This window comes from Colletotrichum paranaense, assembly GCF_030867605.1.
Source record: "Colletotrichum paranaense strain IMI 384185 chromosome Unknown Scaffold_10.1, whole genome shotgun sequence".
Lineage (NCBI taxonomy): Eukaryota > Fungi > Ascomycota > Sordariomycetes > Glomerellales > Glomerellaceae > Colletotrichum > Colletotrichum paranaense.
This window is the reverse complement of record NW_026848968.1, coordinates 1,209,271-1,235,731: the sequence shown is the minus strand read 5'-3', so window position 1 is coordinate 1,235,731 and position 26,461 is coordinate 1,209,271. Positions and strand designations below refer to the sequence as shown.

The following is a 26,461-nucleotide window of genomic DNA, read 5'->3' as shown; positions in this document are numbered from 1 at the left end:
TCATTTCTCACATTTGTGACTGGAGTAAGAAAACCATCCGAGACTCTTCCGTACTCCGTGCATCGCTACGCACAAACAACGCTGAAGGTTCCGCGTGCCTTGACTATCCGTCGATTAGACTTTGGGTTCATGTTCAAGGCCACATCAGTGCAACCACAATGTAAGGATGCGGGACGAAAGGTAATCACTTACACATCGTTGGCAAATGGCCACTCCCGCCGAGGGTGTGCAAAGGCCTTGAGGCTGGAGCATAGTCAAAGTTGAGATGAACTCTGAGTCTCAAGACCTCTGAACCTCCCCCATCCATTCATCTCCCCACGCGCCTGAGTGCAGTCATCATCACTTGATCACCGCATTAAACCAGTGATCCCCAGGGACTGGTTTTGGTCAAATTGAGGACCGTGCTCTGTCGCAAAGTCCGACATGAACCTTGTCCCCTGCAGCCCTGCCCTGGCTCCGTGGATCCTTGCAAGTTGTCGAACGGTGAGGCGGGGGGCATTCTCTTTCCTCGCTCCCGAGTTTCTCCAGGGCAAAGACCGCCTACCAGTCCGAGAAGAATGTTTGCTGAGAGGGTTTGCACAGGCTTCAAACGGGATAGCTCATCGACCCCTAGGCACGTCGTGAAGGCTTAGCGATCCTACCGGAAGCGCCGTAACACCAGCCGCTGCAGGCCATGGGCGCTTCGCCTGCATCTATGTACAAGTGGAAGCTGAAGAAAAAGCCGTCGACGAACCCACTGGCCCCGATAAAAAGAGACTGGGATGTTGGAACTTTGAAATTACGCAAGTCGTCCTGCGCCGCATTGCGGATATTCCGTATGCATGTACGCCTTGACTGTATGTAACAACAATCCAGCCAAAGTTTCGTAGCCAAGATCTCGGGTCCGAGTCTTCTCGTCATCTGGTCTACCATCACATTTGGAGCTGAACAGAAGAAGGCAAAGAGGATTGTGCGCCACTGCTGTTTGGCGTGTGAAATCTTCATCATTTCATATCCCATCATACTATGTATAAGCCACTTTGCAAACGATACGCGTGAAAAGGAACAATCGCAGGGCAGGGAAGCTGAGCGGTAGCTTCATGAATCGTGTGCATGATAGGACTTCACGCGCCCACTTTGGTCTTCCCTGCCGGGTATCTGACGACGCTTTCAAAAGGCTCCCCATTCTCCACCAACACCGTAAATGCGTAAGTAAGCCTATTTGAGGCTGCGTGTGCTTGCTGTTCACTGTGATTCATAACGACGCCTGCCTTGTCGTCCTTCTTGTCGCCGCCGCATCGTGACTGTCATTGCCGTCGACGTCCTCTTCCGAGATCCAGAATTCTGTTCGCTTCTGGATACCTGGTTCAAGCGGGATGTCGCTGTGGTCGCTCTTTGATAAGGAGGGCCTGCGCTCCGAGCGTATAAAAATGTCGGTGGTACCGCCGTTGTCGCCGTGTAATCTGCTGCCGTTGTTGTACGCAGATCGAGAGCGATGTGACGAATTTCCGTATGCTGAGGGATGGGAACTGGGGAGCTGTTTTTCTCCAAAGAAGTAGAACCAGAGGGATCTGGAGAGTGCCAGGTTTCCAGCAATTATTCCGAGGTAAAGCTCTAAGTTGGACCAAATTGCGGTTACTGCGTATACGTCTAAGGATGTTGTTAGCTGAGTCCTTTCGGACGCCCGACCAAGAAATGTCCTTACAACTCAAGTCGTTAGTCACCAGGCCAAGAGAGGCTGCTCTTGCAATACCGAAGCCAGTGGCGCTGTCAGGTAATGTCAGTTTACTAGTTCGGTGTGGGGGTTCAGAGGTTGCTCACATCAAACCGAGACTCATTAATGCGCCGACCGAGAGTTTGGTCGACAGTGGTATGCGTACTTGCCAGACTACAACGAGAGGCAACAAGGAGCATAACAAGTCTGTCGCAACGGAGTATGCTAATGGGTAAATATGTCAGTCGCAAGCCACAAAGATGCCACGTCCCTGCGCCTGACTTACAGATAGTCAAGTAAATCGAGTATATCCGAATCTTGGCGTCCCAGCACACTCCGTTTCCTGTCCAGTAAGCGTCGACGGGATCGCACTCGGCGAGCAGGATGATGATGACGCCAAAGTTGGTGATAACCAGACCAGCCATGACGGACCACAAAAAGTACTTGAGCCGGCTGGAGTCTTTGATGCGGAGCAGCAGTAGCATGATGGAGCACTTGAGCAAGCAGATACTGGCGAATAGAAGGATTTGCGCGAACCATCCAAGCATGCTGTTGTTGACGTATTCCTCTGTCGAAATGTACCATCGATGCCTCCCATTGCCCGAGTTCCCTTGCGCGCACTGAACGCCATATCTGATGACGCCGAGACTGGCAACGATTCCCATAAGATAATCATCCCATCCCAGATGCCGTAATGCGAAGCGAACGTAGAGGCGGATCGACGTCGTGAAGATGACAAAGAAGATTAGCGCGCCGGAGACACCAAGGAGGATCGGGTTGACGTTCTCGTCCGGCGGCAGCGGATTCGGAGGGGTGACTGGCGCCATCGCGAGCGCGTACGTAGGAGTCTAGTGGACTCAAGCCTGGATAGCGTGGAAGAAGACGCCAGGACAAGGAACGAGGGTGCAGCACACCAGGAAATACTAGGCCATGGGCTGGATAAATGTGTGGAAGAGAATAAGACGGCCAGCGGGTAATCGACCCACGGGATAGTCTCTGCACAAGGCAAAGACGAGGACGATCGCCAAGATCTGCTTTTGGATGGCAGCTCATTTACCCCCGGACTTTTAAACGTCCCACTCGACGTGCGCCCTTGAGGGGGGAAAAGGGGACGTTGGTCGTCTTAAGAGCTGCGACGAAGCTGAGAAGGAGGAGGAGGAGGAGGAGAACAAGCTACATGCAATTCCGCAGTAGCCAGCCCTGCATGCGCGGACGGAGGAAATATGAGATGCAAGGAGGTCAAGGCACCACGGCGCATATGTCTCAGATGGGCGAGACACAATCTACCCATCCCGCGGTTGTGTCGGGAGGAGGGTGGTAAATGGTAATGATTTGATGCCTTGGACGCCGACGACGCCGAGGTGGTGTTGTGTTGGTTTGGTAGGATGCAAGATTACCCAGCCTTTGGTTCGATTCTTCCAAGATACGGATAATAGGTAATTGGTAGTTTATTTCGTTGCCCCGAGCAGAGAGGCTGCATGCCAAAGGACGGGAGCTAAACGCAAATGTCTAAGACCTAATTCTCTCGACTACGTCCATTCGAGGGATCGCTGTGTCCTGCATGGCAAAGACGGGGACCCCTTCCCCAAAAGAAGAAGGGTCTTGGCCGGGAATGACTAGGAGTCTCGTATTGTGGAAGGCCAGGTAGGACGAGCATCCTCTCCTCTTTTCTCCTTCTTCGATTCCTGCCCAGCTTCTGCGAGCTCCTGTCTCGTTGCTTGGATACAAATTGAGTTTGAGCGGCCTCCATTCCCCTGCGTATCTCTCTCGGTTGTTGACGATCAAAGTACATAGACCCTGGGCATGTGTGGATTCTTCTCATGCTGCGACCTGCAGTGCCTGCGCATCTGACAGGTTGTGGGATGTTGCGCAATGTGCCGCAGGTCTCCCAAGGGGTACATATGATTTACGTACACAGACTTGTGTGGGCTCTTCTTGCCAATGGTTTACCAAGCAAATACCCGCAGCAGAGTTGAGCAAATGGAGTAAGTTGATGACGATCGTCTTCTTTCAAGTTTTGACTTTCCCATCCCATCTTTCTCCTCCTTATCTCTTGACGTCTCAACGCACACAAGACATGTAGTTGGAGGCCATGAGACAGATTCGGACACAGACCAGAAAGCATAACGGGTAGCCGAGCGGCGCGCGGCAGCTTTTCTGCTCTTCCTGCTCGAGAAACGAGGGGCGGACGCTGGCGAGGGTTTCGGTCGTGCGAAAGGGTGGTGCCCGAGTTTAATTAATGGATGGTATTGGTACGACTGTCAGGGGTATCCTGGGCACTCCGTCGGCAGGCTGCGCGGCGAGGGACGAGCTTTCTAAACAAAGATACCGAAGAGGATCCAAACCGTTGAGCCCCCGAGGGGAAACTCGGGAGAGAGAGAAACGGGGAGACGGGGAAGAGCCGGGAAACGCAGTTATTAACCCGTCAATGCTTCGATAGACGTGGAGTTATTATGGAATTGTTCATAACTGACCGAGACGGATGATTTGTTCAGACAGGGTCACGTCGACTTGTCCAAATGGGCCTGACAGGCCTATCCTTGAGTCGTGAACCTAACCCCGGAAGCGACCGGCCGGCGCAGCTCCGCAATTGTCAACGGTGCTTCGCCGGATAGGCACGTTGATGGCACGGTAACATTTGCCCGGGTACACAGCCATCCCCGTCGGCGAACACGTTGAACCGTGGGACGGTTGATGTTGCTTCGCGACATAGTAAGGGGAATTTGCTGTGCCGTTCGTCTCTGGTAGAGCAGAACGCAACCGAACCTGCATAAGTGTCTGACATTCCCTCGTCATCCATTCTTTTTCCCCTCTCTTCAAGGTTGGGGTAGATAGTTTGGCAATTGTCCAACAAGTCGTGTTGTTGGACCGGCGCGCTGGTAGCTTACACGCGCATTTATAAGTGCTTACGCTGCCGTGTGACACCACCACAACATACCGCCACCATTTCCTCCTCTCCCGGGACTTCTTCAGCGGTACCTACGAATAGTCTATAGCATATGAGGATTCTCGGCACCCCACTAAGCTACCATCATGTTCCCGTCCCTCCAGACCTTGAAGGACGGGCGACCTGGGGCGGAGAACAAGGATATTTTTTTGGGCCGCGTGTATGATTACTGGCGCCGTTTTCTTGGAATATGGATAAGAAGCCCTGCTGACTTGCTAAAGAAGCTTGTAAGGGGGTTAATAACCGCATTATTGACATTCGACTTTCACTTGAGGCAATTTTGGGGGCTGCATACAAAAAGAGACACGATCCTGCTGCCGCATGGAACATGGCACGCCACAGCACGCCCTCCACTTCGTGTCGTTTGGTACCATTGACGAGGTTTCCCGAACCTAGACTTGATGTGCAGATATCACGCTTATTGTATTTCAAAGCTCGAGCGTTTGCTTCTCTTTTGATCTAGGCTCTGGCAGAACTTGGAGAAGCGCGTTTCTCAGATCGCCGAGCCGAGGGTTCCTAAACTTTATTTTCTCGAGCGTGTGGAAAAAGATCGCTGCATCGTCTTAGCCATGCTTGTCAAGTCGAGTCTCGCTCTCGCCTTCGCGGCCCTTGTTTTGGGTGCCACTTCCTCCTCCTCGTCACAGCCCTATGAGGATACCTACGATTATGTAAGTTGTGCCCAGCTCTGCTCTCGGACGTTTGCGTTGCTTCATTTACGGGGTCTCTCTGTCGGACGTATTCGCTTGTGCCCTCTTTAGTATTTTGCGTTTGACGCGGCCCGGGGGAGGTTTGATTACCTGATACACTAACACTTCGTCTTTTCCCCTCTCAGATCGTCGTCGGCGGTGGCACTGCTGGAGTAGCCGTGGCGGCTCGTATCAGCGAGGGACTCCCTGCCTGCAAGATTCTCCTCATTGAGGCGGGACCCGCGGTGTGGGATGAGCCTAAAATCAACGTCCCCGGCATGAAGGGCTCGACGCTGGCCACAAAGTACGACTGGAACTTCACCACCGTGCCGCAGTCCAATGTCAATAGCCGAACTTTCACGGTCAACCGAGGCAAGGTCCTCGGCGGCAGCTCCGCCCTCAACCTCATGTCGTACGATAGGGCTGCGGTGGCCGAGTATGACAGCTGGGAGGCTCTCGGCAACCCGGGATGGAATTGGGAGACGATGATTGCCGCCATGAAGAAGTCGGAGAACTTTACTGGCATTAATAGCGATACGTACGGGTCCGAGGGTGTCGGCGAGAGCGGCCCGGTTAAGGCTGTCATCAACCGCATCATCCCCGAGCATCAGAAGACGTGGATCCCGACGATGAATGCCCTCGGCATTGAGAGCAACTTGGAGTCGCTCGGCGGAGACCCTCTCGGAGTGATGTATCAGCCCAGCAGCATTGATCCGACTCACTACAATAGGTCTTACAGCGCCAACGCCTACGTTCCCATTGCCGGCTCGAACTTGGAAATCCTTTCTGATACCACGGTCCTCAAAGTCAATCTCGGAAAGGCAACGGGTGACTCGACTCTTCAGACGGCCACAGGAGTCACCCTTTCAGACGGAACCATCGTCTTAGCCCAGAAGGAGGTTATCCTATCTGCTGGCTCCATCCAAAGCCCAGGCTTGCTGGAGTTGTCAGGCATTGGCCAGTCCTCCGTTCTCAACGCCTCCGGTATCGAACAATTCATTGAACTTCCTGGCGTTGGCGAGAACCTTCAAGATCATCTTCGAATTCAAAGTTCCTACCAGCTCAAGGACAATTACACCTCCTTTGACATTCTCCGCAGCAATGCCACCTACGCCGCGGAGCAGCTGGCCCTCTGGAACGCCGGACAAGTCTCGCTTTACGACTACACCGGCAGCGGCTACACCTTCACGACCTGGGCGCAAGCCGTCGGCAACGACTCGCGCCTGGTAACCCTCGCCAAGGAAGCCGCCGGCGAAGACCCCAGTGTCGTTGATAAGAAAAAGCTAGAGTTTATGACCGATCCTTCCATCCCCCAGCTCGAGGTCATCTTCTCGGATGGCTACACCGGCGTCAAGGGGTACCCCGCGTCAACATCTCCTCTCTTTGGCGAAGGGTTCTTCACCCTCATCGCCGCGATCATGCACCCCTTGAGCCGGGGCGATATCCACATCAACCCCGCCAACACCACCGGAAAGCCTGTCATCAACCCGAACTACTTTGCACACGAACATGATCTGGAAGCAGCGATCCAGGCCATCAAGTACTGCCGCAAGATCGCAAACACCGAACCAATGAGATCTATCTGGGAGAATGAGTACGAACCTGGATTGGATGCTGTCCAGACCGACGAGCAGTGGAAACAGTTTGCTCTCAACACGACGTTGAGCATCTTCCACCCCGTCGGAACCTGTTCCATGCTCCCCAAGGAGGATGGCGGTGTTGTTGACAGCGACCTGAAGGTGTACGGCACCTCCAATCTGCGCGTCGTCGATGCTAGTGTCATTCCTCTGCTTATCTCTGCACATGTGCAAACTGCCGTCTATGGTATCGCAGAGATCGCGGCTGAGCGCATCATCGCAGATGCTTAGAAGTGATCAGGCGGACAAGGGTCATTGACATGATTGATGACAGCATAGACTAGCGTCGGAGGATTCTTTTCATAATTCTAATGATAATTTTTCACCAATATTTGCACAATTCGCTGGAAGCTCTCGTGTGATACGTTGCGCTTTGTTGCAATATCTGATGAGAAGATGACGAGACCAGGGGCATCCCTTCGATGAAGCTGTATCATGCTTGAGAATTACCTTCTAGTGACGCCACAGCTTTAAAGTTATTGAGCCTCTTGGGCCGTTGATGCCATCTTGCAGGTTGTACCGTTTGAAAATCATACAAACATCACACAGACTGAACTTGAACTCTTGTAGAATGAGTTGACTCAGGATTGGGTAGTCCAACCATGCTGATGGGACATTCAGTGGGTACATATAAGAACAACCGTCACAGCTATAGCATGCTTGAACCAGGGACCATTCAATAGCCTGAAGTGATTTATTTACGGAAAGAACTTTTATACATAAGATAATCTAGAACGAAACATGTACGTTGAAGTGGCTCAGGAGTTCATCGTCACCTGTAGCCGGTACCTGCCATGATCACATCCACTCAGCACTTGAGGGCTCGATCATCTAGTGCAGGTGAGCATGGCGTCTGAAGCGCATGGCCTGGCGCTGGGCGCGCTTGGTGATACCGTTACACTTGCTAGTCTCGGGGGCAGTAGAGTTCGAAGACCCGGTGACGGTGACGGCGGCAATCTTCTCGGCGGCGTGCTCGGCGGTGATCATGATGATGGATTGAGTGTTACCGGTGGGCAAGTCAGGGTGGATGGAGGCGTCGACGACGAAGAGGTTGTCGGTGCCGTAGACCTTGGTGTCGAGGTCGACGACGGCGGTACCGTCCGTCTTGCGGCCATCGTCGGTGCCCATCTTGGCGCTACCGACCCAGTGGTCACCAGAGATCATCTTGGTGCTGATGATGTCGTCGGGAGTGGCACCGGGGGTGACGTAGCTGAGGGTGGAGTTGCTGCCGCTGGTGAGGTCGAGCCAGTACTGGACAAAGTCGGACATGGCCTTCTTATCAGCGGCGTCGATCAACCAGGGCTTGGTGTTGAGGACAGTGTTGCCGGAGGCGGTGATGCCGAGCTCGCCGAGGGTGGAGGTGCCGTGAGTCAGGAACGTGCGGACGGTGATGATGCCGTTCTGCATAGCGCTGGCAGTACCCTGTAGGTAACGGGTGCGGCCGTCGGAGCCCTCGGCGGAGGTCCAGAGGTGCATACGCTGAGCGGCCTGGGTGATGGGACCGGAGCCCTCCTTGTAGAGGTTCAGATCGCTGGTGACGGGGTTGGAGGCGATGGCGTTGAAGGCGTAGGCGCTGAAGTTGGTCTTGGAGTTGAACTGGAGCATGACCTGGGCGTGGTCCTGGAGGTGGTGTCCGACGGGGAGGTCGATCCAGTCGGCCTGGTCGGGGAGGGTGACGCCAGTGCTGGCGGCTCCGGACTTGACGATCTCCAGGGCGTCAGAGCGGCCGATACCAGAGTTCCACAGGAGACGGGGAGAAGACATGGCACCGGCGGCGAGGACGACCTTGCCGCCAGCGTTGACCTTGATGATCTGGGTGCTGCCGTCGGCGGCCTGGGTAAGAACACCGGTCATCTTGCTACCGGTGCGGAGGACCTGAATCACCTTGGTCTCGAGCTTGAGGGTGAAGTTGGGCAGCTGCTGGGCGAAGGGCATGTAGGTACGGGCAGGGCCAGCACGGAGGTTGTCCTTGATGGACCACGAAGGGCGGGAGAAGACGGAGGACTTCTCGTTGGGAGACTCGATGGAGTCAACCTCGTTCCAGCCCTTGGCGCTCAGGAGGCCGGAAAGGACACGGAAGGTCAAGTCATCGTAGTACTTGCCGTCGTCGGAAGGCTCAGTGGTACCGGGGTTGCGCTCGTAGAGGCGGGAAGCGGCGTCTGAGACGTCAGCCCAGTTCCAGCCCGCGGGCCAGCGCTGCCAGTCGTGCTCGGGAGGGTGGATGAAGTTGAGGCCGTTGATGGAACTGGATCCTCCCAACAAGCAGCCGGCGGTGGAGGCAGTGTCACTGCAGAGGGAAGTTCCGGAGAGACTGGTCATGGAGCTGCCGAGCGCAGGAATGTCGTAGGGGGTAAGGGTGTCGTTCCAGGGCAGAGCCATGTCGGAGCCCAAGGCGACAGTGTTGGCAGGGCCACGCTCGATGAGGAGAACGCTAGAGCCCTTCTCGGCGAGACGCTCAGCGGCGATGATACCAGCAGGGCCACCACCGACGACGATGACATCGTAGGTGGTGTTGGAGGTGGTGGGAGCGGGGATGGTACTGTTGCCAGGAACGGGAGTGGTGGTGCCGTTGCCGGGGACGGGCGTAGTCTCAACGGCCTTTGCGTACTTGGACCAGGTATCGAACTTGGCGGACTTGGCAGAAGCAATGTCAAGACCGAACTGACCGAAGCCAGCGGAGTGGTAGTTCAGGGCAGCAGCCGAGTCGGAGACGGGTGACGGGCTGGTGTCGGAGTAGGCCCAGCCGAGGATAGGGGAGTCGCCAGCCAAGCTGGTCTTGTCGTTGATACAGTTCTGGCACAAGAAGGTGTACGAGAAGTGAGTGCTATTGACAAAGGTACCGTTGGCGATGGGGACAGCGGAGACCTCGGTGGCAGTGTAGACGTCGGGGTTCGCGTAGGCACTTCCCATACGGAAAGATGTCTTGATATCCTCGCCATCGGCCCAAGCGACGAAGAGGAGGCCGTTCAACATGCCACCCTTCAACGAGACGGCACCCCAGTTACCCTTTGTTGAGATAGGTACAACCATCTGACCAATGAAGTCCGTTCCGATGGTCTCGGGGACCGCGATACCGAAGCTGTAGGGGTAGGCGGAAGGCAGGTAGCGTTGGAAGTCGATACCGGTCTGGGGGTCTGAGTAAGCCGAGGCTCGCAGTTGCGCAGTGGCAGATCCAGCGAGCCCGAGAACGGCCGCTACTCCTGAGAATGTAGAGCGCATGGTGGCGATCGTTTGCAAGTTCTTCTCAATATCTCGAGTTTGTTCGGTTTCGTTTGGGGGATAAGGAGTGGATTTGGAAATTGTTCAAAAAAGGGAACAAGTCTCAAAATGGGAGTGAATGAACGTAACCTCTAGGGTCAACAAGTGAAAAATGAATGAAAACACCGTACTAGCGGTGACTCGAAAAAGAAGGAATGCACGAAAGATGCGGCTCAACAATCAGAAAGAAGAGTCAAGTCGTGTCGAGGTTGGAGGCGGTCCTCTGGCGTTGATATTATATCTCTCCATGCCTTCCAGGCTTCTCTCCTATCCAACGATCCGTCATCCAACAACTAAGTGCCCACCGTACCACTTAGTATCCGTCCCTGGAGGAACTGTACAAGACGGGAAGGACCCCCACTGAAGCAGGTTTCCTTAATCTCATATTGTCCAAGGATGGCTGCTGCTTGCATACTGCGCAGTCCGGGGTCCGTAGCGCCGGACCAGGGGGTCGCAGAGATTCTCCGTGTTGGTCTCGGTCGTCGGCAGACCCGCTGAAGTTGGTGAACCCCGGGATGTGCATCCTTGGGGCCGCTAGAATGTTTGATATAAACTTGTCTGCTATCTGGTGCCAAGCGCGCCAACTGAGCCAGCTCGCGCTTTGTTTCAAATAAGAACACCATCATTGGCAGAACTCCCAAACGAGGCCATCGCCGCACTTGCAGGCAGATGCAGGCAACGCAGGCGACTTGTCCCTATGACGTGCCGTGTAATTTGAGCCGGCTTGTTTTACTTACATGTGAGGTGTCCCACTTACCGTAATCGCGAAGCCCGCAGGTGATCTGGGCGCACAGTGCCGCCCCCTTTCGTCCCCCTCTCGTTGGTGTCCAACGGTGAAATGGACCGACCTTCAGCGCCTCTGCGGCCAACCAGCTCCAGCCACTTCGAAATCTTCGGATGAACTGACCGAAGGGGGCGGCGGCCGCAGTGGATAGCGGGAATAATGCAACGTTGAGGCGATCGAGAAGGGCCTTTGCGAATTGGACATGATAATAAGTGAGCAAACAATCCTCCAGGACGCGGGATGTCGAAAGAGCCTCCCTGCAGCTACCTTTAATCTCATGCACTCCTGTCTACCTAGCGCCTACACTACCGCCATGATGTGACTTCTGCTCACCAAGACATGCCAAATCGAAGACACTTTGCTGGCTAGGCCAGACCATCGGGATCAAGAGCCGAGACTAACCAGTAACAACTAGCTTTTACTGCAACGCTGATCTTCTGGACCAGAACTTTGATAAGATCGAGTTGCTTTACTCGAGACTCTCCAATGTCTCCATCAGCCTCAGGTGGAAGGTCCCCCATGTTTGTAGTCCACAATTACCCCTCATAAGCTGGAATGCCACCTTCTCAATTGGCGGAATTTGTTTGCGTTTAATAATTGGAGTCGATGGATATGAATCAATTGAACCATACTCGGTGGATTCTCGTCCAATTTTACCGAGCTCCTCGGTAAAAGTTGCTCATATTTGCTCCGCCGCGAATAGTGGACGCGAAGGTTTTTTCCCTCTTTTCTTTTGGCGCCGTAAGATTGGGCATGTTTTGCCATTTGGCATTTCCCCTTTTCTTTCGGCCGAACATATTTGGACTTGCTGCGGGAGACAAAACTCATGTCTACCGCGCAATGTGAGGCTACTGCGCGTATAGATGCCGTCTATTTATCCGGACGGTTATTTGTGGCATTTGGTGGTGGACGAGTCAGAGAATACCCAAGCAATCCGGAGACGCGGGAACACAACAGGGACTAACCTTGAAGTGACAGGACAGAATTCACCCGAAAGTTAGCGCCCAGATGTCTGTCTCTCAGGGGCTGTTTGGATGTTACACAAGATATTGCTTGATCAGCACTTGACTCGCAGACGGGAGCGCTGCTGATCTGTTGATCAAGCCAACTCCATGGCGCGTTAATCAACTGTCATGCCAAGCTTTCCGACTAGCTTCCACGCGGGAGCCTTGTCCATGGACAAACGGAAGGCGACGGATGAATTTCTCGCGATTAACAGTGCAAAATTCCACAGGCTGCTTCTTCAGGGGAAACTTTCAAATTCTGGAATCGATCCTTGCCAGATTGATGGACATAGCCACTAGCGGAGCAAGCCTGATTATTAGCTATTGCCGAGATCCTGACCATAATTTGACGAGTGACGACGACCTCATTAGTGAGCAAACTCACGAAGGATTGTTTCGTTTTCATGGGACTCTCCCTTTGTCTTCGGCAATTTCTGGCCGGATGAAACTCTGATTTATTGCGATCATCAATATCGCCGTGTTGGTCCTAATTAAGACCTTTCATGTAGCTCGATGAAGAATTCATACAAGAAACTTGACTCGGCCGAGTTCGTGCGATTTTCAATCCTTACGTCCCCAAGCCCTCTTAAGCGTACTTACTCAAGTCACATGACAGTCCCTTCACAGCCTAATGTTTTGACTTAGATAGCGCATTCTGTTAATTGTCTTACTCAAGCGAGGGGGCCAAACATGATGCAAAAAGCGCGAATGGCTTCCATCCTCTCTTCTGTCTTCATTCGAACCCGCTTGGCTTATCTTGTACGTAGTGTTTATGTATACCTAGTATCACCAAGACTCACAACTAAGTCCCTCATGTTTGCAAGGATAATATGGCTTAACCTGATGCATTGTGAGCTTTGGGCGTCATTGGTGAAGAGTCAGGGAGCAACACTTACAACATCAGGATGTTCCGGCCATGGGGTGCCATGGACATTGAGCTCTTCGAAGTCTTTCGGCGGATTCTCCAGTATCGCGTCCATCATGTACTTGGTGCAATGTATCGTATGGCTGTAATTGAAAGGGGGATCGTAGCCCAGAGAAATCCACAGGTGCGTCTGCCGCAGAGTGTACATGCAGTGGTATGTGTGTTCCTTCCTCGTGACCCAGCCGGCGGTCAAGACTTCGCTCGTCGGTGGTATCTCATGTTTTCCGCCCTTATCATAGTATCGATGCCATGGCCCTTCATTGTGAAATTCTTTGAGTAGGGCCACGTTGTCTTTGTGCGCCATAGGCTCTTTGGGCCACCATTTAAACGACATGGTGTCAAACTCGCAGCCCCTGTCGCGCGCGATTTTGGGTAGAGCGCCGTTGGGCGCGCAGACGTACCCTGATAGGTCGAGGTCCATCTTCTGGCAGGTTTCGCATGATGGAAAGAAGGCGAGATACGCCAGTATTGAGAAGACAAGGATGGGTGGAACGAAGAGATACCAAGATCTCCAAGCTGGGTCGAACTTTTGCCATGGAAGGTGTTTCCTGACTCTGGCGAACCCGGCTTCTTGATCGACGGAGGAATCTCTCGACGCGCCTTCTTCGCAAGACTCTCCCTCAGTCTCGTCTTTGAGGAGAGAGTACTTCTCTTCGCGTTTGCCCGACTTTGGTAACATGTTGTGCTTGACAAGTGGCCGACCCCACCTATTAAATGCTGAGCTGCAGTCGTTTAATGGTGCAGGAAGGCTTTCTGCTCAATTCGGAGACGACTTGACGATGTGGCACCAGTCTGGTTGTGTAGTACTAAAAGGCCCAGGTACAGAGCAAGACACATCAAGTAATGACACAAATGTGCCGCATCAGACCCCAAACACTACTACGACGGTGAACACAAAAGGTTTGATGATAATCACACAGCTGAAGCTTCTCCTCTCCGTCGACTCAGGCAACCGCTGGTACATCGGCTCCGGAATACATATCCTCATGCGGAGCATAGCTCGCTTTCAGATCGGGATTGGCGGACCGAAAGGCCCACATTTCCGGACCGAAGCCCCGATCCACCATCGGTCCGACAAAAATGCACTGCTCCGATCAACTCGCAGACGCCACCAGCGTTGATCATTGTAAGCAAAAATTGGCAGAGTTGGTAGCATATTGTGTGACTCGAAGAGAGTTGAGCTCGCATGGGTATCTTTCCAAGTCTCAGTCTCAGTTGTTGTACACTCAAGCAGCAACACCCCTATGACCACTGGAGTCTATATCGATGAGTCAAACTACGAAATACTAGTAGGAATTCAATCAGAATTACGGGATTTGTACCACCGAAGCCTACTATACCTTTCGTCAGCTCTACTTCCTGGTCTGAAGGAAACGTGGTCTTTGCTGTGGTTGCAAAACCTTGATCCAAGGGCCGTGCTGAAAACATGAAGCGTCAACAATAGCTCAACACGACAATCCTTTCCGCGCAATGCTTAGTTGAACTAGCCAGAAGACTAACCTCTAGATAATTTACGAGACATGGCAATGGCATGCGTGATTTATCATCTCCCCATTTCAATTGTGAAAGTTCAATTATGTAAGCCAGCTTGGAAACCTCGAGGAGTTAGCGCCTCTGAAAAGGACGAGTAGATCTTACGGTCGCTTGAAACATGGCTGAAACCTCACCACCAAGGATCCTTGAAGCTCCCATGTTCGCGAATGCCCCGATGGGCCCGTTGGGGGTCTTTCGACCATCCGTTGCCCTCCATTCTTCTCGATGAAGAAATGCAACTGGAGTTCATCTCTTGGCAAATTCTTGGTGTTCTTGGCCTCCCAATCGGCTATCGTGGCGGCGTTCTTTCTTTGATGATCTTGTTTGTTTGATTAAACAACAGCCATGCTCTCCGAAAATCGTCCACTGGTGTGGTCCTTCTTGGCGCTATTTCTTATTTTTGTCTGGAGCCTCCGATTACTAGGCGTTCACGATGCGATCGCAGATACAGTTTCAACATTTTTTCCTGATGAATCGAACGAAGAAGCGACGACCGAGAGCGGGTTCATGCGACAAGCCATTGATGTCGAATTTCCAACTCCGATCGACTACGCGCCCATTCGGGAAACATGCTCTCGCACTCGGTTTCGCCCTGGGCTGCTCTTCAGCTGCGAAGAACAGCACGGCGGCATTGGCATGGTGCGGAACCAAATACTGAAGTGCGTCCGGTATGCGATCCACGGCGGAGGTGCACTCGTTTTGCCTTCAATGTCCCTGCGTAACGCGAAAGACATTACCGATATCGAGACGGGAAACGAGGTGCCTCTCGACTACCTATTGGACCGCGAGGCATTTATAACACGCCTGACAGAGGGGTGTCCGGGGATGATCGTGTACGAAAAGGCGACGGACTTTCCCTTCTACGAACACCGTTTAGGGGAGCCTTTGTCTCTGGTGGGAGACCATTTCGAGCCAGACCATCCACGGGAGGGGCTGAGACATCCGCGAAAATGGCGATACTTCTTCGACAACTGGCTCGAAGAGCAGGGAGTTCGAGAACATATGGATCCAGAAGCTCCAGTACACATCAAGATGGAGCAGTCCTTCCTCGAGTATCCCGTGCGCGACGACGGTGACGCCTTCGTACACGAGTTCGGCAAAATACTGTCCTTCAGGAATGACACTCGCGCTCTTGCGGCAAAGATTCTCTACCTGCTCAAGGAGAAATTCGCGCTTCCTTTCGATCCGAGAAAAGCCATCAACCCCAATGCTTATTTTGGGGCGCATCTACGACTGGAGAAGGATGCCACTTCTGCCTGGGGGCCTGACGAGTGGCGGTTCTCGCGGATGGATGACCAATTCGAAGAACAATTCCGCTATCTCGAGCGCACGGGATTGAACGTTGTCTACGTGGCATCTGGAAACCAGACTGTGGTCGATATTTTTGCGGAAAGGCTCAACAAGTATCTCTCAATAGAGACTGGTACACCAAGGAGGAATATTACGGTGGTGACCAAAAACGACCTGCTTCTCGGGGCTGATCGCGAGCAACTTGATGCCCTTACATTTGACCAGCATGCCCTAGTGGATTTTCTGGTCATGTTCAGAGCGAGCGCATTCATGGGCGTCGCTCATTCCAGTTTCCCGTGGACTATTGCCCTGCGGCGGCACGAGCTGAGTAAATATTCGAAATTTGGCAACGAAGGCTCAGATCTACTGAGAGACGAGTACAGCATCATTATGGGCATGGAGGCCGACTACCCATATGTCGACCCCTTTGTTTATGGCCTGTGGCCATAAGGCCATTTCGGCTTCCCGGAAAGAAATGGGACAGCGACATCGTATGGATGGATAATGAAAGCATAGATACCAGCATGTGTATAAGTTTTGACAGGCATCAAAATACATGTAGAAAGACTCTAGCATCATCAAGGTAGAAAAGCAAAGCAAGAGCACGTCTAATACCACAAAACGAAATTCAACTCCGAGTTCCAAGTTCCCTGCAACGTGGTTGGCGAATCGCACTAGGAAGTGAGCCTTATTTTGATGTCGCCCACCGTCTGGCTGTGCTGATCAATCAACAGACCAAGTAGTCGTCGATATGTCTGCGTCAAGGTCTTCATGGTAGTCTCAGAAAACAGGGACTCGTAATAGGCAAGCGTAGCGTCAAGTCGGGATGGTCCTTCGTTGAATGCCAGTACCAGGAGTTGCTGCCAATATGCCGGATTAGTTCATGCACTCTTGTTCAAGAGCATGGCTTTTGACTTGCCTCGTGGGGATCCTGCTTCCAGATTGATCGGAACCCAATCTCGATATCATCATCCGAGTACTTGACCTTTCGGTGGTTGACTAGCGTATTGAAAAGTCCAGTACCTTCGCACCCTAGCTGACGCTCGACTTCGGTCAAGTCAAAGGTCTTGTGGTTCAGGCTGCGGATGTTCTCATCTTGGAAGGCCTGCAGGGCCTGGATAATCATCGTCGAATCGTCAAAACTAGCACAGGCTATCATCATTGATAGCATTGGTCCGACAACCTCATCCGCGTGCGGCAAGTTAATGTCTCGATCAGAGACCAGATGCCCAAAACACACGGTAGAATGACCAGTGTAAACATGGAGGAGCATAGCCCATGCGAATTGAAGAACGTTCGAAAGAGTCACCCCAACCTCGGAGAGAAACTGCTTCATCTCGACTGTGATATCAACTACGAAGTTGATGGAACCCATGGTATGAGGGTCTGGGCCGCTTCTCACCAAAGTCTCGATTGGGACCATATATGGCTTTACGCCCTGTAGCTTGTCGACCCAGTATTCACTGCTTGCGTGGACATCTCGCTGAGAGTTGATGTGCTCGATGTAATCATGAAAACCGGTCAGAGGCTTTGCCCCTGGGCTCTGATCACAATAGAGCGTGACAAAGTCGCAGAAGACGTGTGCCAAGCTCACATGATCAATCAAGATGTGTCCCATGACGAAGTGGACGAATATCTCTCCATAAGAACCAACAAAAAGGCGCACCGAAACTGGAGGTGAGTCGTCCTTGAATAAATTCGAGCGAACGGTGTCGAGATGGAGCCTAGCTCCTTTCGTGGCTTCTTCCACTGAGCTGACTTCTAGGACGGTGATGTCAGCCTTGTGCTCTTTGAGCACTCTCTGGAAGATAGCTCCCGAGGCAAGGTCGCGGATAAAGACAGTCCTCAATATCGCATGCCGAATGATGGTTTGTTGCCACGCCCCCAGAAGCGCGCCGGTGTCGACAGACGGAGAACCTTGAATGGCATTCAACAAAACAAGACTGTTGAATAAGTATGGTCTCTGAGGCTTGCTAAGGAACGCTTGATACATCCTGTTCTGGAACGGCGAGCAGGGTGACACGGTCTCGACATTGTCGTGAGCTAGGACAGAGTGCGGTACAGGGGCAGAATTGCTTGTTATCCTAGGCAGGGCGTGGTCCATTTCGGCCCTGGTGGCTCGCTTCGTAACTTTGCATGCCAAAAGCCTAATTGTTGGGTTCGCGAGAACATCCTGTGTTGTCACGTCGAGGCCAACTGCTTTGCAGAGTCTCATTGCTTGCATCGCTAGAAGATAAAACAACATCAGCCACTTGCCAATGGTTCAGAGAATCGATTGGATTCTCTGCAGATACTCACCGTAGATAGAATCTCCTCCAAGTCTGAAGAACGACTGCTCAAGTCCAATTCGATCTGGAAATGGAAAGTCAGGTGTGTCACACGTTGCCGATTGCCGGTCGAGGAGCTTCTTCACTTACGAGGTTCAAGCCCAAGGATTTCCGCCCATATGCCCCTCAAAGTTTCTTCCGTGGAAGAGCCACTTTTATGATCTGAGTCACCATCTTGATGAAGATCAAGTGCGGTCGAAAGGGTTCGATGGTCAATCTGTCCTACCCAGCTCATGACTCGTTGCCGATCTAGCTTGAGTGATAGCTGGACTGGGAGGCTCTTGACAATGAGCCATATTTCCGGGATCATGTACTGAGGCAACTCTCTCTCAAGCGCCGAAGTCATTGTATTCAGCGCATTAGTCAGCTTCTGGCGCATCTCCTGACTGAGATTCTCCTTTTCGACGATGGTAATGTCCTGGTTGTAAGCGCGTGTTTCGAGATCCGATGATAAAACTGTCAGGCTCACGACAGCCACAAGGCGCTCTTTGAGTTTACCCAATTCCGGCACCAGGACCATACTGTGCACAATGATCCCAGAGAGATTGTTGAGATGATATTGAATTTCGCCAAGCTCAACTCGCTGGCCACGAATTTTGACTTGCGAGTGATCTTTCCTGCGTTGGATGAAGAGGCTTCCATCTTCGGCATACCTCACCAAATCACCCGTCTTATATAATCTTCGAGTGCCTCTATTACCTTTTAGTGAAAATTTCTTGTCAGATGCCCATGCGGGAGGCTCAATAAACGCGGTCGCGGTTTTGGTCTCGTCGTTGAGGTAGCCTTTACCCACAATGGGCCCGTCAAGAAGTAGTTCGCCAACAGCCCCAACGGGCATCAAGATGTGGTGGTTCTCCGGATGTACAACCCAAGCGCGACACCCAACCGGCCAACCGATGTTCGTAGCGACTGTATCTACCTTGAACGGAGCTCCAATGGTGCTGGTCACTGAGCACTCCGTCGGCCCGTAGCTAGGCCTCATGTGGATCTTCCCAGCCCATCGAGCCACAAGATCCTGTCCCATCGGCTCCGCATGGACGGTGATGAACTTGACGGATTCCAAATCGTCGGGATCAAGAGTACGGAGGAAAGATGGCGTGAAAGCAGCCCAGTTCACCCACTTACGCGCGACAAATCCGGGGATGTCGGACATGCGCTCTTCCTCGGACGGAATGCAGATGCAACCACCCGCGGCAAGAACGGTGAAAATCTCTTCGAGAGAGGCGTCGAAACAGAAGTTTGTGAACTGTAAGACGCGGGACTCGGGCTTGATTTGCAGCCAGGAGGTGTTGTATGCCACGGCTGAGCAGAATGACTTGTGCTGGATCACCACTCCCTTTGGTGTGCCTGTTGTTCCTGAGGTGAAGATGACGTAAAGTGTGTTGAGAGGAGTAACAGAATGGGTAAGCGAAATCGCAAAGTTTGAAGAATTCTCCATGGAAGTCTTCTCGACGACAACAAGTGTTTCCACGAGACTTGTCAGCTTGCTGTATTGTTCTGACGAAGACAGCCCAATCCTGGCCCCAGTCTGCTCGACCACAGACTTATTCCTCTTAGCAGCACTATTTGGATCAATGTGTACGAATGCCGCCCCGGACTTTGCCACCGCAAGCATTGACACCACTGCCCACAATGACTTTTCGAAACAAAGAACGACGATATCTTCTGGCACAACTCCCATAGCCTGGAGTTGCGACGCGAGATTGGTGGATAGGGAGTCCACTTCGGCGTAGGACAAATCGCCGTCCCAGGCACAGATGGCTGGCCTCGAGGGTTGTCTGTTGACTGTCTCTGAGATCATGTCGTGGACACAACGCCCATTGATCTCGAGCTGAGACGAGTTCCATTCCTGCATCTGCTTCTCATCCAGTGCGCTGGTGAGGCATATCTTCGAGATCTGGGCCTCTGGGTCGTCGATTATAGCTTGCACGGCGTTCAAGTAGACAGCTAGAATGCGCTCCCCTTGAAGTTCAGACATGAAGTATGTTGCAGTCTCAATGGTTACATGAAACTGCCCTGGATCTTCGGTGATACACAAGGCGATGTCGAACTATTCAAGGCGAGTTAGCATTCTCTTGGTTCATGATGCTACAACTGCAGAAAATTGAGACTGGAGACAGCGAATTACCTCGCTTGTGTCATGCACAAATAGTAGCTCCGATTTGATCCTCTCCGATTCCGGCGTTGCGGTCGTCTTTTGGAAGTTGAAAATCGTGTTGAATAAGGCATCTCCACTGCGTCGGGCTGCATGTTGGATCCGGGCCAAAGAAACTGCCTGTTTGGTGAGATGATCAATATTATCCTCTTGCAATCTAGTCAAGATCTTCGAGATCGTCGTCCTCGGACTTAGTTGTACTCTGACGGGCACGACATTGGCCATCGGGCCCACGATCTCTGACGCCCCCTGAATCGGGATGCCTCTACCGTGGCCGAGGAGACCAAAGACTACGTCGTCTGAGTTCAAATATGTGGACAAAACCATTGACCACGCGGCCTGGAATATGATGGGAATTGTGAGATCCAACTTTCGACATGCTGAGCTTAAATCGCGCTTGGGAAAAGTGGAAGATGTGCGGGTAAACTCGAGAGTTTGAACTGATGACGATCGATGTTGACGTAGTACTGGAAACAGACATGACGGTGCCCCATCCAAGTAGCGGCACCAATATTGTGCGATCTCATAGGTATCTTGCTTCTCGACATAGTCGATGTAATTGGAATACGGGTAGGTCTCGTGTTGCGGGCGATTGTTCAAAATAGCCAGGAAATTTCGAATCAAGAGGCGAGAAGTCGCTCCGTCAGTGATGATATGATTTTTGTCCAAAAGACAGTATACAGAACCGTCATCTGCGGTGTACAACTGAAGCTCATGGAGTATCTTGCCGCTCAAAGGTTTAGTTGCGACCGAGGAAGACTGCTCCGCCCACAGGGTTGGCAAATCGCTCTCGCTCCGAAGCCTGTGGACCTGAATTTCGATGTCGACAGCCTTCAACACGAGCTGAAGAAACCTTCCAAACGCATCTTCAATGAAGACAGTTCTCAATATTTGGTGCGTCGCAACAATCTGCTTCCAGGCTGCTATGAGGTCATTAGGATTGAGTGGCATTGACCCAGACAGCTTGAAAAGGAAGTGCTGGCTGTACTGATTGCTTGTACCCTTCAGCTGCGACAGTATGAGGCTAACTTGAATTGGAGAGCAAGGAAGGACTGATTCTATCTCGGTACGCGTGATGCCGAGACGGGAATGAGCGAGATTAAGGACGGCGTTGAGGTCCTTACGTTGAAGTCCAACTGAGGTAACCAGAGGCTCCGAAGGGGATGGAGGCAAGCGCTGGTGTTCGTTCGCGAGGCCGCTAGCGAATGTCCTCAGACTTTGTTCAAATTGATGGAGCCAACCTACCAATAGATCTTGGTGGTGCATCCGAGAGTTCCACTCAACCTGCAGAGACAGCTGATTATCTTTGATGGATGCCAAGATTGAAATCAGGGCATATCTCGATGACCCTGCACGTTGCTGGTTTCTGAGGCCCGAGATCCTCTCCTGGATCTCGTCGCTACATCTCTTGAACAAAGAGCCATCTTTCTCGAATTGCTGGAAAACCCCGAGATAGTTGAGAGTTACCTCCATGGGATGATGGTGCTCGAACGCCTCCTTGCCAGCTGTGCTCAGGAAACGTGATGCGAAGTAGGCTAAGCCATTGAGTGGAACATTGTTACGGAACTCGCTGACATCGTTGAGAATGTTGCCGTAGCCGTTTGTGATTACGGGAGAGAAAGTTGTGAACCAGCCAACAGTGGTAGACGGGTCCACCTCAGGAACGAAGATTTCTCGTCCATGACACTCAATGAACAAACCAGGGGAGCGATCGAAAATCTCAACAAACGAGTCAATAACAGAGGCCAACAACAAATCATGAGCTCCCCGTGCAGGCACTCCCTGCGCTGAAACCAGTTGTTCAGAGATATATGAGTCGAGAGTGATGGTATGAGAAACACAGTCCCCGAAACAGTTCCTCTCATCTACCATGCCCCAGAATGACAAATCAGTGGCAAGTGCATGAGCCGACGGAGGCAAAACGCTGTGTGGTAGTAAGTTCGATGAGAAGCGATGTTGCTCTAATGTCCAATGTTGGAATGATGTTGCTTCGTCTGCGATCGGCGTCTCGAAGAGGAGGTATGACTCCAACTCGCGCAAGAGTATCCGCCACGACACTGCATCTACGACAAGGTGATGGATTGTCATAGATAGGAGGGTGCGACCCTGAGACTCAAATAAGTCCATGGCCACGAGAGGACCGTCGGAGAGATGGATTGACCTCTTGGCCTCGCTGATGCACTCGACAACGTAGTTGAGCTGTTTCCGACTGTGGAACCTTATGCGACAGTAGTCAACGACGCTAATGGCAGATCCAACAGGTAGATATTGCGTCCATTCGCCATCGCGACACTTGAACTGCGCGCAGAGCATTGGATGAGCCTTGAAGAGGGATTCCAGGGCCGCCAGCAGTTCTTGCTGGTCTACGGCCTGGGTGACTTCAACGACCATGGTCTGCTGATCAAGATCGTCTCCCTTGGGCGACGTATGGAAGTGAAGTTTCTGAATGGGAGAAAGGACAAAAGCTTGCGGTCCTGCTGGATCCATGGACGTGTTAATCTGTGCTGGAACTGGCGAGGCAGCTGCTCCAATTGATTTGGCTAGGCGCTCAATTGACCGGTACCGAAGGATATCTGCAGCCGATATGTTCATCCCAGTCTGCCTCGCCATACTGCTAATGGTCATGGCCGAGATGGAATCTCCACCTGGATAGTTTGATGAGCCTCGTGAGAAACGCGCGATATTGATACTGATAAACTCACCGAGGTGGTAAAATGAGGTGTTCCAGCGAATTTCGTCCTCGTTGACATTCAGAGCCTCACTCCAGATGCTCCTTAACCTCGTCTCCAGCTCCGTACCATCTCTTTTAGTGCTGTCGTCGTCCATACGTGGCAACAAGCCGGCGAACTCATCTGGAGTAAGTCTTTCAAGATACTGAATCACCCCCTTTCGATCGAGTTTCCCCGAAGAATTCCTTGGCAGGGATTCTAGAATGAACCATAGCTCTGGGTTCATATAGGGCGGTAGCTTGTCAAGAAGAAACCCTCTCATGTAGTTGATATGCTCAAGCCAAGGTGCGTCCAGGATCTTGATAGGTGATGCAAACATGCTTGAGGGCGGCGCTACAATTGAGCCATTGAGCATGACGACGGCCACCAATCTCTTCGCACAAGGCCCAGACTTCGGAACAACGGCGAGGCAATGCTGCACTCTGGGCTCAAGGATCAACTGTCGCTCAATTTCTCCCAGTTCAATTCTCTGACCCCTGAGCTTGACCTGCCCATCTCTTCGCCCGACAAAATGAAGTTGACCAGCAGAGTCGTATTTGACTAGATCGCCGGTCTTGTAAAGTCTTCTACCAAGTGCCCAATCAAGGCCCTCAACGAACGAGATTGATGTTTGTGCAGGATCGCCCAGGTAACCCCTTGCAAGAATTGGACCTTCCACCAGGAGCTCACCTACTGCACCAATAGCTTGAAGGATGCTTGAGTCATCAGGCCTAGCAACATATGCTGCGCACCCGGGAACGGCGAACCCAATGGTAGTAGGGCTGATGTCTTTTGTGAATGGCGGACTGATTGTGCTAGTCACGCTGCACTCCGATGGGCCGTAAACCTGGATGAGTTCTGTGTGTGGTCGACAGGCCCAGCTCTGAATGTTTTTCGCAGTCATTGCCTCTCCACCAAGAACCATGGTTCTCATCGTCGGTAGTGTAACCGGCGTGAACATCTCGGCGAATGAAGGCGTGAGATGTGCCCAATTTGCCCCTGACGCTGATGCAAACCTGGCTAAGTCTGGGCAGCTCAACCGGTCGTTCTCACGTGGAACACATAGACAGGCACCGACGGCGAAAGTTGTTAGATGATCTTCCATACTCGTGTCAAACCCATACGAAGCAAACTGAAGGACTCTCGAAGTGGAATTGATGTGTATTCCATCGCTATGAGCTTGAGCCGCATATGCATATGCTCGATGTTCCACAACGACTCCCTTTGGCTTGCCCGTAGAACCGGAGGTGAAGATGACGTAGGCTGGACTGTCGGGAGAAACAGATGGTAGCGGAATAGTATGGTCTTTCTTCGGAGTGGCCTGGTCTAGATCCAATTGAAGGACCTGACCGACCAAATGCTTGATTGATGGCGCTTGTTGCTTCGAGCAGATGGCAAGTCCAGTTTCTGTGGAGATTGCCAACTGCTGCAGGATCTCCTGTCGCCGATTTTCGGGATTCGAGATGTCAACAGGCGCGAAGGCATTACCACTCTTCAAGACGCCGAGAAGGGCGACGGAATACCATTTTGACTTCTCGAAGCAAAGCGCGATAAAAGCTCCAGGTCCAATACCCCGCTGCAAAATCTCTTGAGCGACAATGGAAGCAGCTTCATTGAGCTCTTTATAGGTCATGTGTCCATCCCACGCGTGGACTGCCTGCGCATCAGGCTGAAGCCGCACTTGATTCTCGATCAGGCGATGAATGCAGGTCAATCGAGGACCAGGCAGCGGAGCATGCATACGTGAGTTCCACGTTGCGACTTGTTGCATGTCCCACCTGCTAATCGCGGTTGTTGTAGCGATGGTAGCTTGCACATCGTCCATCTCAATCAACCTTGATAAGACGCTTGAAAACGTATGCGATACGTTGCTTGCCATTGCCGACGATAACGTGGCGGTCGAATAAGCGAGTCGCACTTGAATCTCCGAGTCCGAGTAGACAACCTTTAGCACAATATCGAAATCGGAGGCATTATGGGACGAGAGTAGCCTGAAAAACGTGCTGCCGGTGGCGTCGGACATGGAAGGCGAGTAATACGAGGTTACGATGGTGTTGAATAGCTTGGTTTCGTTGGTTCCGAGTATCCGCTGCACCTTGCCAATAGAGAAGCATTGGTGTGGTAGCGCGTTTAAAAAGTCTTCTCTGATAGTATGGAGAAGACCTTGGAGCGACATGTTGTCGATTCCGCCGACGCGGCAGACTAGCAAGTTCATCATCGGCCCAACGATTTGAGACACTCCAGGAATTGGTAGACTTCGCCCGGAAGAGAGGTAACCGAAGCAGATATCCGGATCGCCCGTATAAGTGTGAAGAACAAGAGCCCAGACAGCTTGCAGCACATTCGATATGGTCGCATTATGCTTTTGGCAGAAGACGCGAATGTCGTCTAGACCAACATCAAGAGGCATCTCCGAGACGTGGAAAGACCCGGCACCGCCTGCTTGGTTGTCGTTCATGACAGGGAAAGAACATGGCTCTGTCCCGTCCAGATAGTCGACCCAGTAGTCGAGCGCGCCGTCTTCATCCGTCTGGGTCTGTAAGTAGTCGATGTATCTCTCGTATCCAGGTGCTTGGCTAAGAAGCCGAGAGCCTTGCAACCCTTTGACCAACTCATCTACGATTATCATCAAGGAGCTACCGTCAACGGTCAAATGGTTTAAGTCCATCTGAAATAAAACTCGACCTGGATTTTGGATATCGACGTAAGCGATGATTTGGTGCTGATGTCTCTCTTCATCTGCATTGACTGTCCCAAGATCCCCGTTTGCGAATCGACGTCGTATCTCCTCCAGATCCTTCACATGGTCGATGACCAAAGGTTCCGGTTTAGACTTGAGAACAACTGCATCTAAGAGACGGCCAGATGTGGTATCCGAGGTTTCGACGTAGACAGTTCGGAGAGTTTGGTGACGGTGAATAATGTCGTTCCAACAGGTTTGGAAGTGATCCAGATCAAACTCGGCCTCAGTCTCAAAGAGCCCACGCGTCCGGTACAGTCGCTTAGAGACCATCTTCTGACCAATATACATGCTCTCTTGCATTGGGCTGCAAGGATAAACGTCTTCGACAGCATCGTCGCTCACGTTGTGCTTCTCTCGCAACTCGTGAAAAATCCTGTCAAAATCATAGTCGGGAGGCATCTGCGGGAATATACCATCTCCCTGTCTCAGTTGTTCGGTCGAAGAACAGCCTGCTTGATTGCTGAAAGCTAGCGAGGCGACTTCTTTCAGGGACCTGTGGAGTAGATCTTGGAACCGGACGCCCAGGCCTTGCTCAGCGCATTTTTGGTACAGGTGAACTGCTTTGAACGAGTCTCCTAGAAAATGATGAGCACCTCCATGAGGGTAGAATTGAGAAAATCTTGCGGGGCTCACCTCCAAGGGTAACAAATGAAGACGTATCTTCAATATTTTCAACCGGAATCGTCAAAATGTTGGAAATAAAAGTTCTGAGCTGACTGAAGACGACTTGCGTCGTGCCTTCCGGAACGGTGGTGGCAGCCATGACGGGCA

The 26,461-nt window shown here is 52.2% G+C and overlaps 7 protein-coding genes across 7 annotated transcripts; 2 read left to right on the top strand and 5 right to left on the bottom strand.

The window, feature by feature from the left end:
* Positions 1-1,234: 1,234 nt before the first annotated feature.
* On the bottom strand, positions 1,235-2,520 carry CPAR01_12099 (uncharacterized protein; the record flags this gene model as incomplete). The annotated part of the gene is made up of 4 exons (XM_060496357.1): positions 1,235-1,629; positions 1,685-1,746; positions 1,801-1,918; positions 1,980-2,520. The coding sequence occupies 4 exons, from the start codon at positions 2,518-2,520 to the stop codon at positions 1,235-1,237; spliced, it is 1,116 nt and encodes a 371-aa protein (XP_060345142.1).
* Positions 2,521-5,209: 2,689 nt separating this feature from the next.
* On the top strand, positions 5,210-7,194 carry CPAR01_12098 (GMC oxidoreductase; the record flags this gene model as incomplete). Its single annotated transcript, XM_060496356.1, has 2 exons — positions 5,210-5,308; positions 5,473-7,194. 2 exons carry the CDS (start codon positions 5,210-5,212, stop codon positions 7,192-7,194), a joined length of 1,821 nt encoding a protein of 606 aa, XP_060345141.1.
* A 600-nt stretch (positions 7,195-7,794) lies between these two features.
* On the bottom strand, positions 7,795-10,182 carry CPAR01_12097 (uncharacterized protein; the record flags this gene model as incomplete). Its single annotated transcript, XM_060496355.1, has 1 exon — positions 7,795-10,182. One exon carries the CDS (start codon positions 10,180-10,182, stop codon positions 7,795-7,797), a length of 2,388 nt encoding a protein of 795 aa, XP_060345140.1.
* Positions 10,183-10,843: 661 nt separating this feature from the next.
* On the bottom strand, positions 10,844-11,526 carry CPAR01_12096 (uncharacterized protein; the record flags this gene model as incomplete). Its single annotated transcript, XM_060496354.1, has 3 exons — positions 10,844-10,916; positions 10,975-11,262; positions 11,408-11,526. 3 exons carry the CDS (start codon positions 11,524-11,526, stop codon positions 10,844-10,846), a joined length of 480 nt encoding a protein of 159 aa, XP_060345139.1.
* Positions 11,527-12,887: 1,361 nt separating this feature from the next.
* On the bottom strand, positions 12,888-13,613 carry CPAR01_12095 (uncharacterized protein; the record flags this gene model as incomplete). Its single annotated transcript, XM_060496353.1, has 1 exon — positions 12,888-13,613. One exon carries the CDS (start codon positions 13,611-13,613, stop codon positions 12,888-12,890), a length of 726 nt encoding a protein of 241 aa, XP_060345138.1.
* Positions 13,614-14,812: 1,199 nt separating this feature from the next.
* CPAR01_12094 (uncharacterized protein) lies at positions 14,813-16,207 on the top strand (the record flags this gene model as incomplete). Its single annotated transcript, XM_060496352.1, has 1 exon — positions 14,813-16,207. One exon carries the CDS (start codon positions 14,813-14,815, stop codon positions 16,205-16,207), a length of 1,395 nt encoding a protein of 464 aa, XP_060345137.1.
* A 445-nt stretch (positions 16,208-16,652) lies between these two features.
* CPAR01_12093 (peptide synthetase) lies at positions 16,653-26,453 on the bottom strand (the record flags this gene model as incomplete). Its single annotated transcript, XM_060496351.1, has 5 exons — positions 16,653-17,983; positions 18,056-18,109; positions 18,175-20,134; positions 20,213-26,265; positions 26,324-26,453. 5 exons carry the CDS (start codon positions 26,451-26,453, stop codon positions 16,653-16,655), a joined length of 9,528 nt encoding a protein of 3,175 aa, XP_060345136.1.
* Between the last annotated feature and the right edge of the window lie 8 nt (positions 26,454-26,461).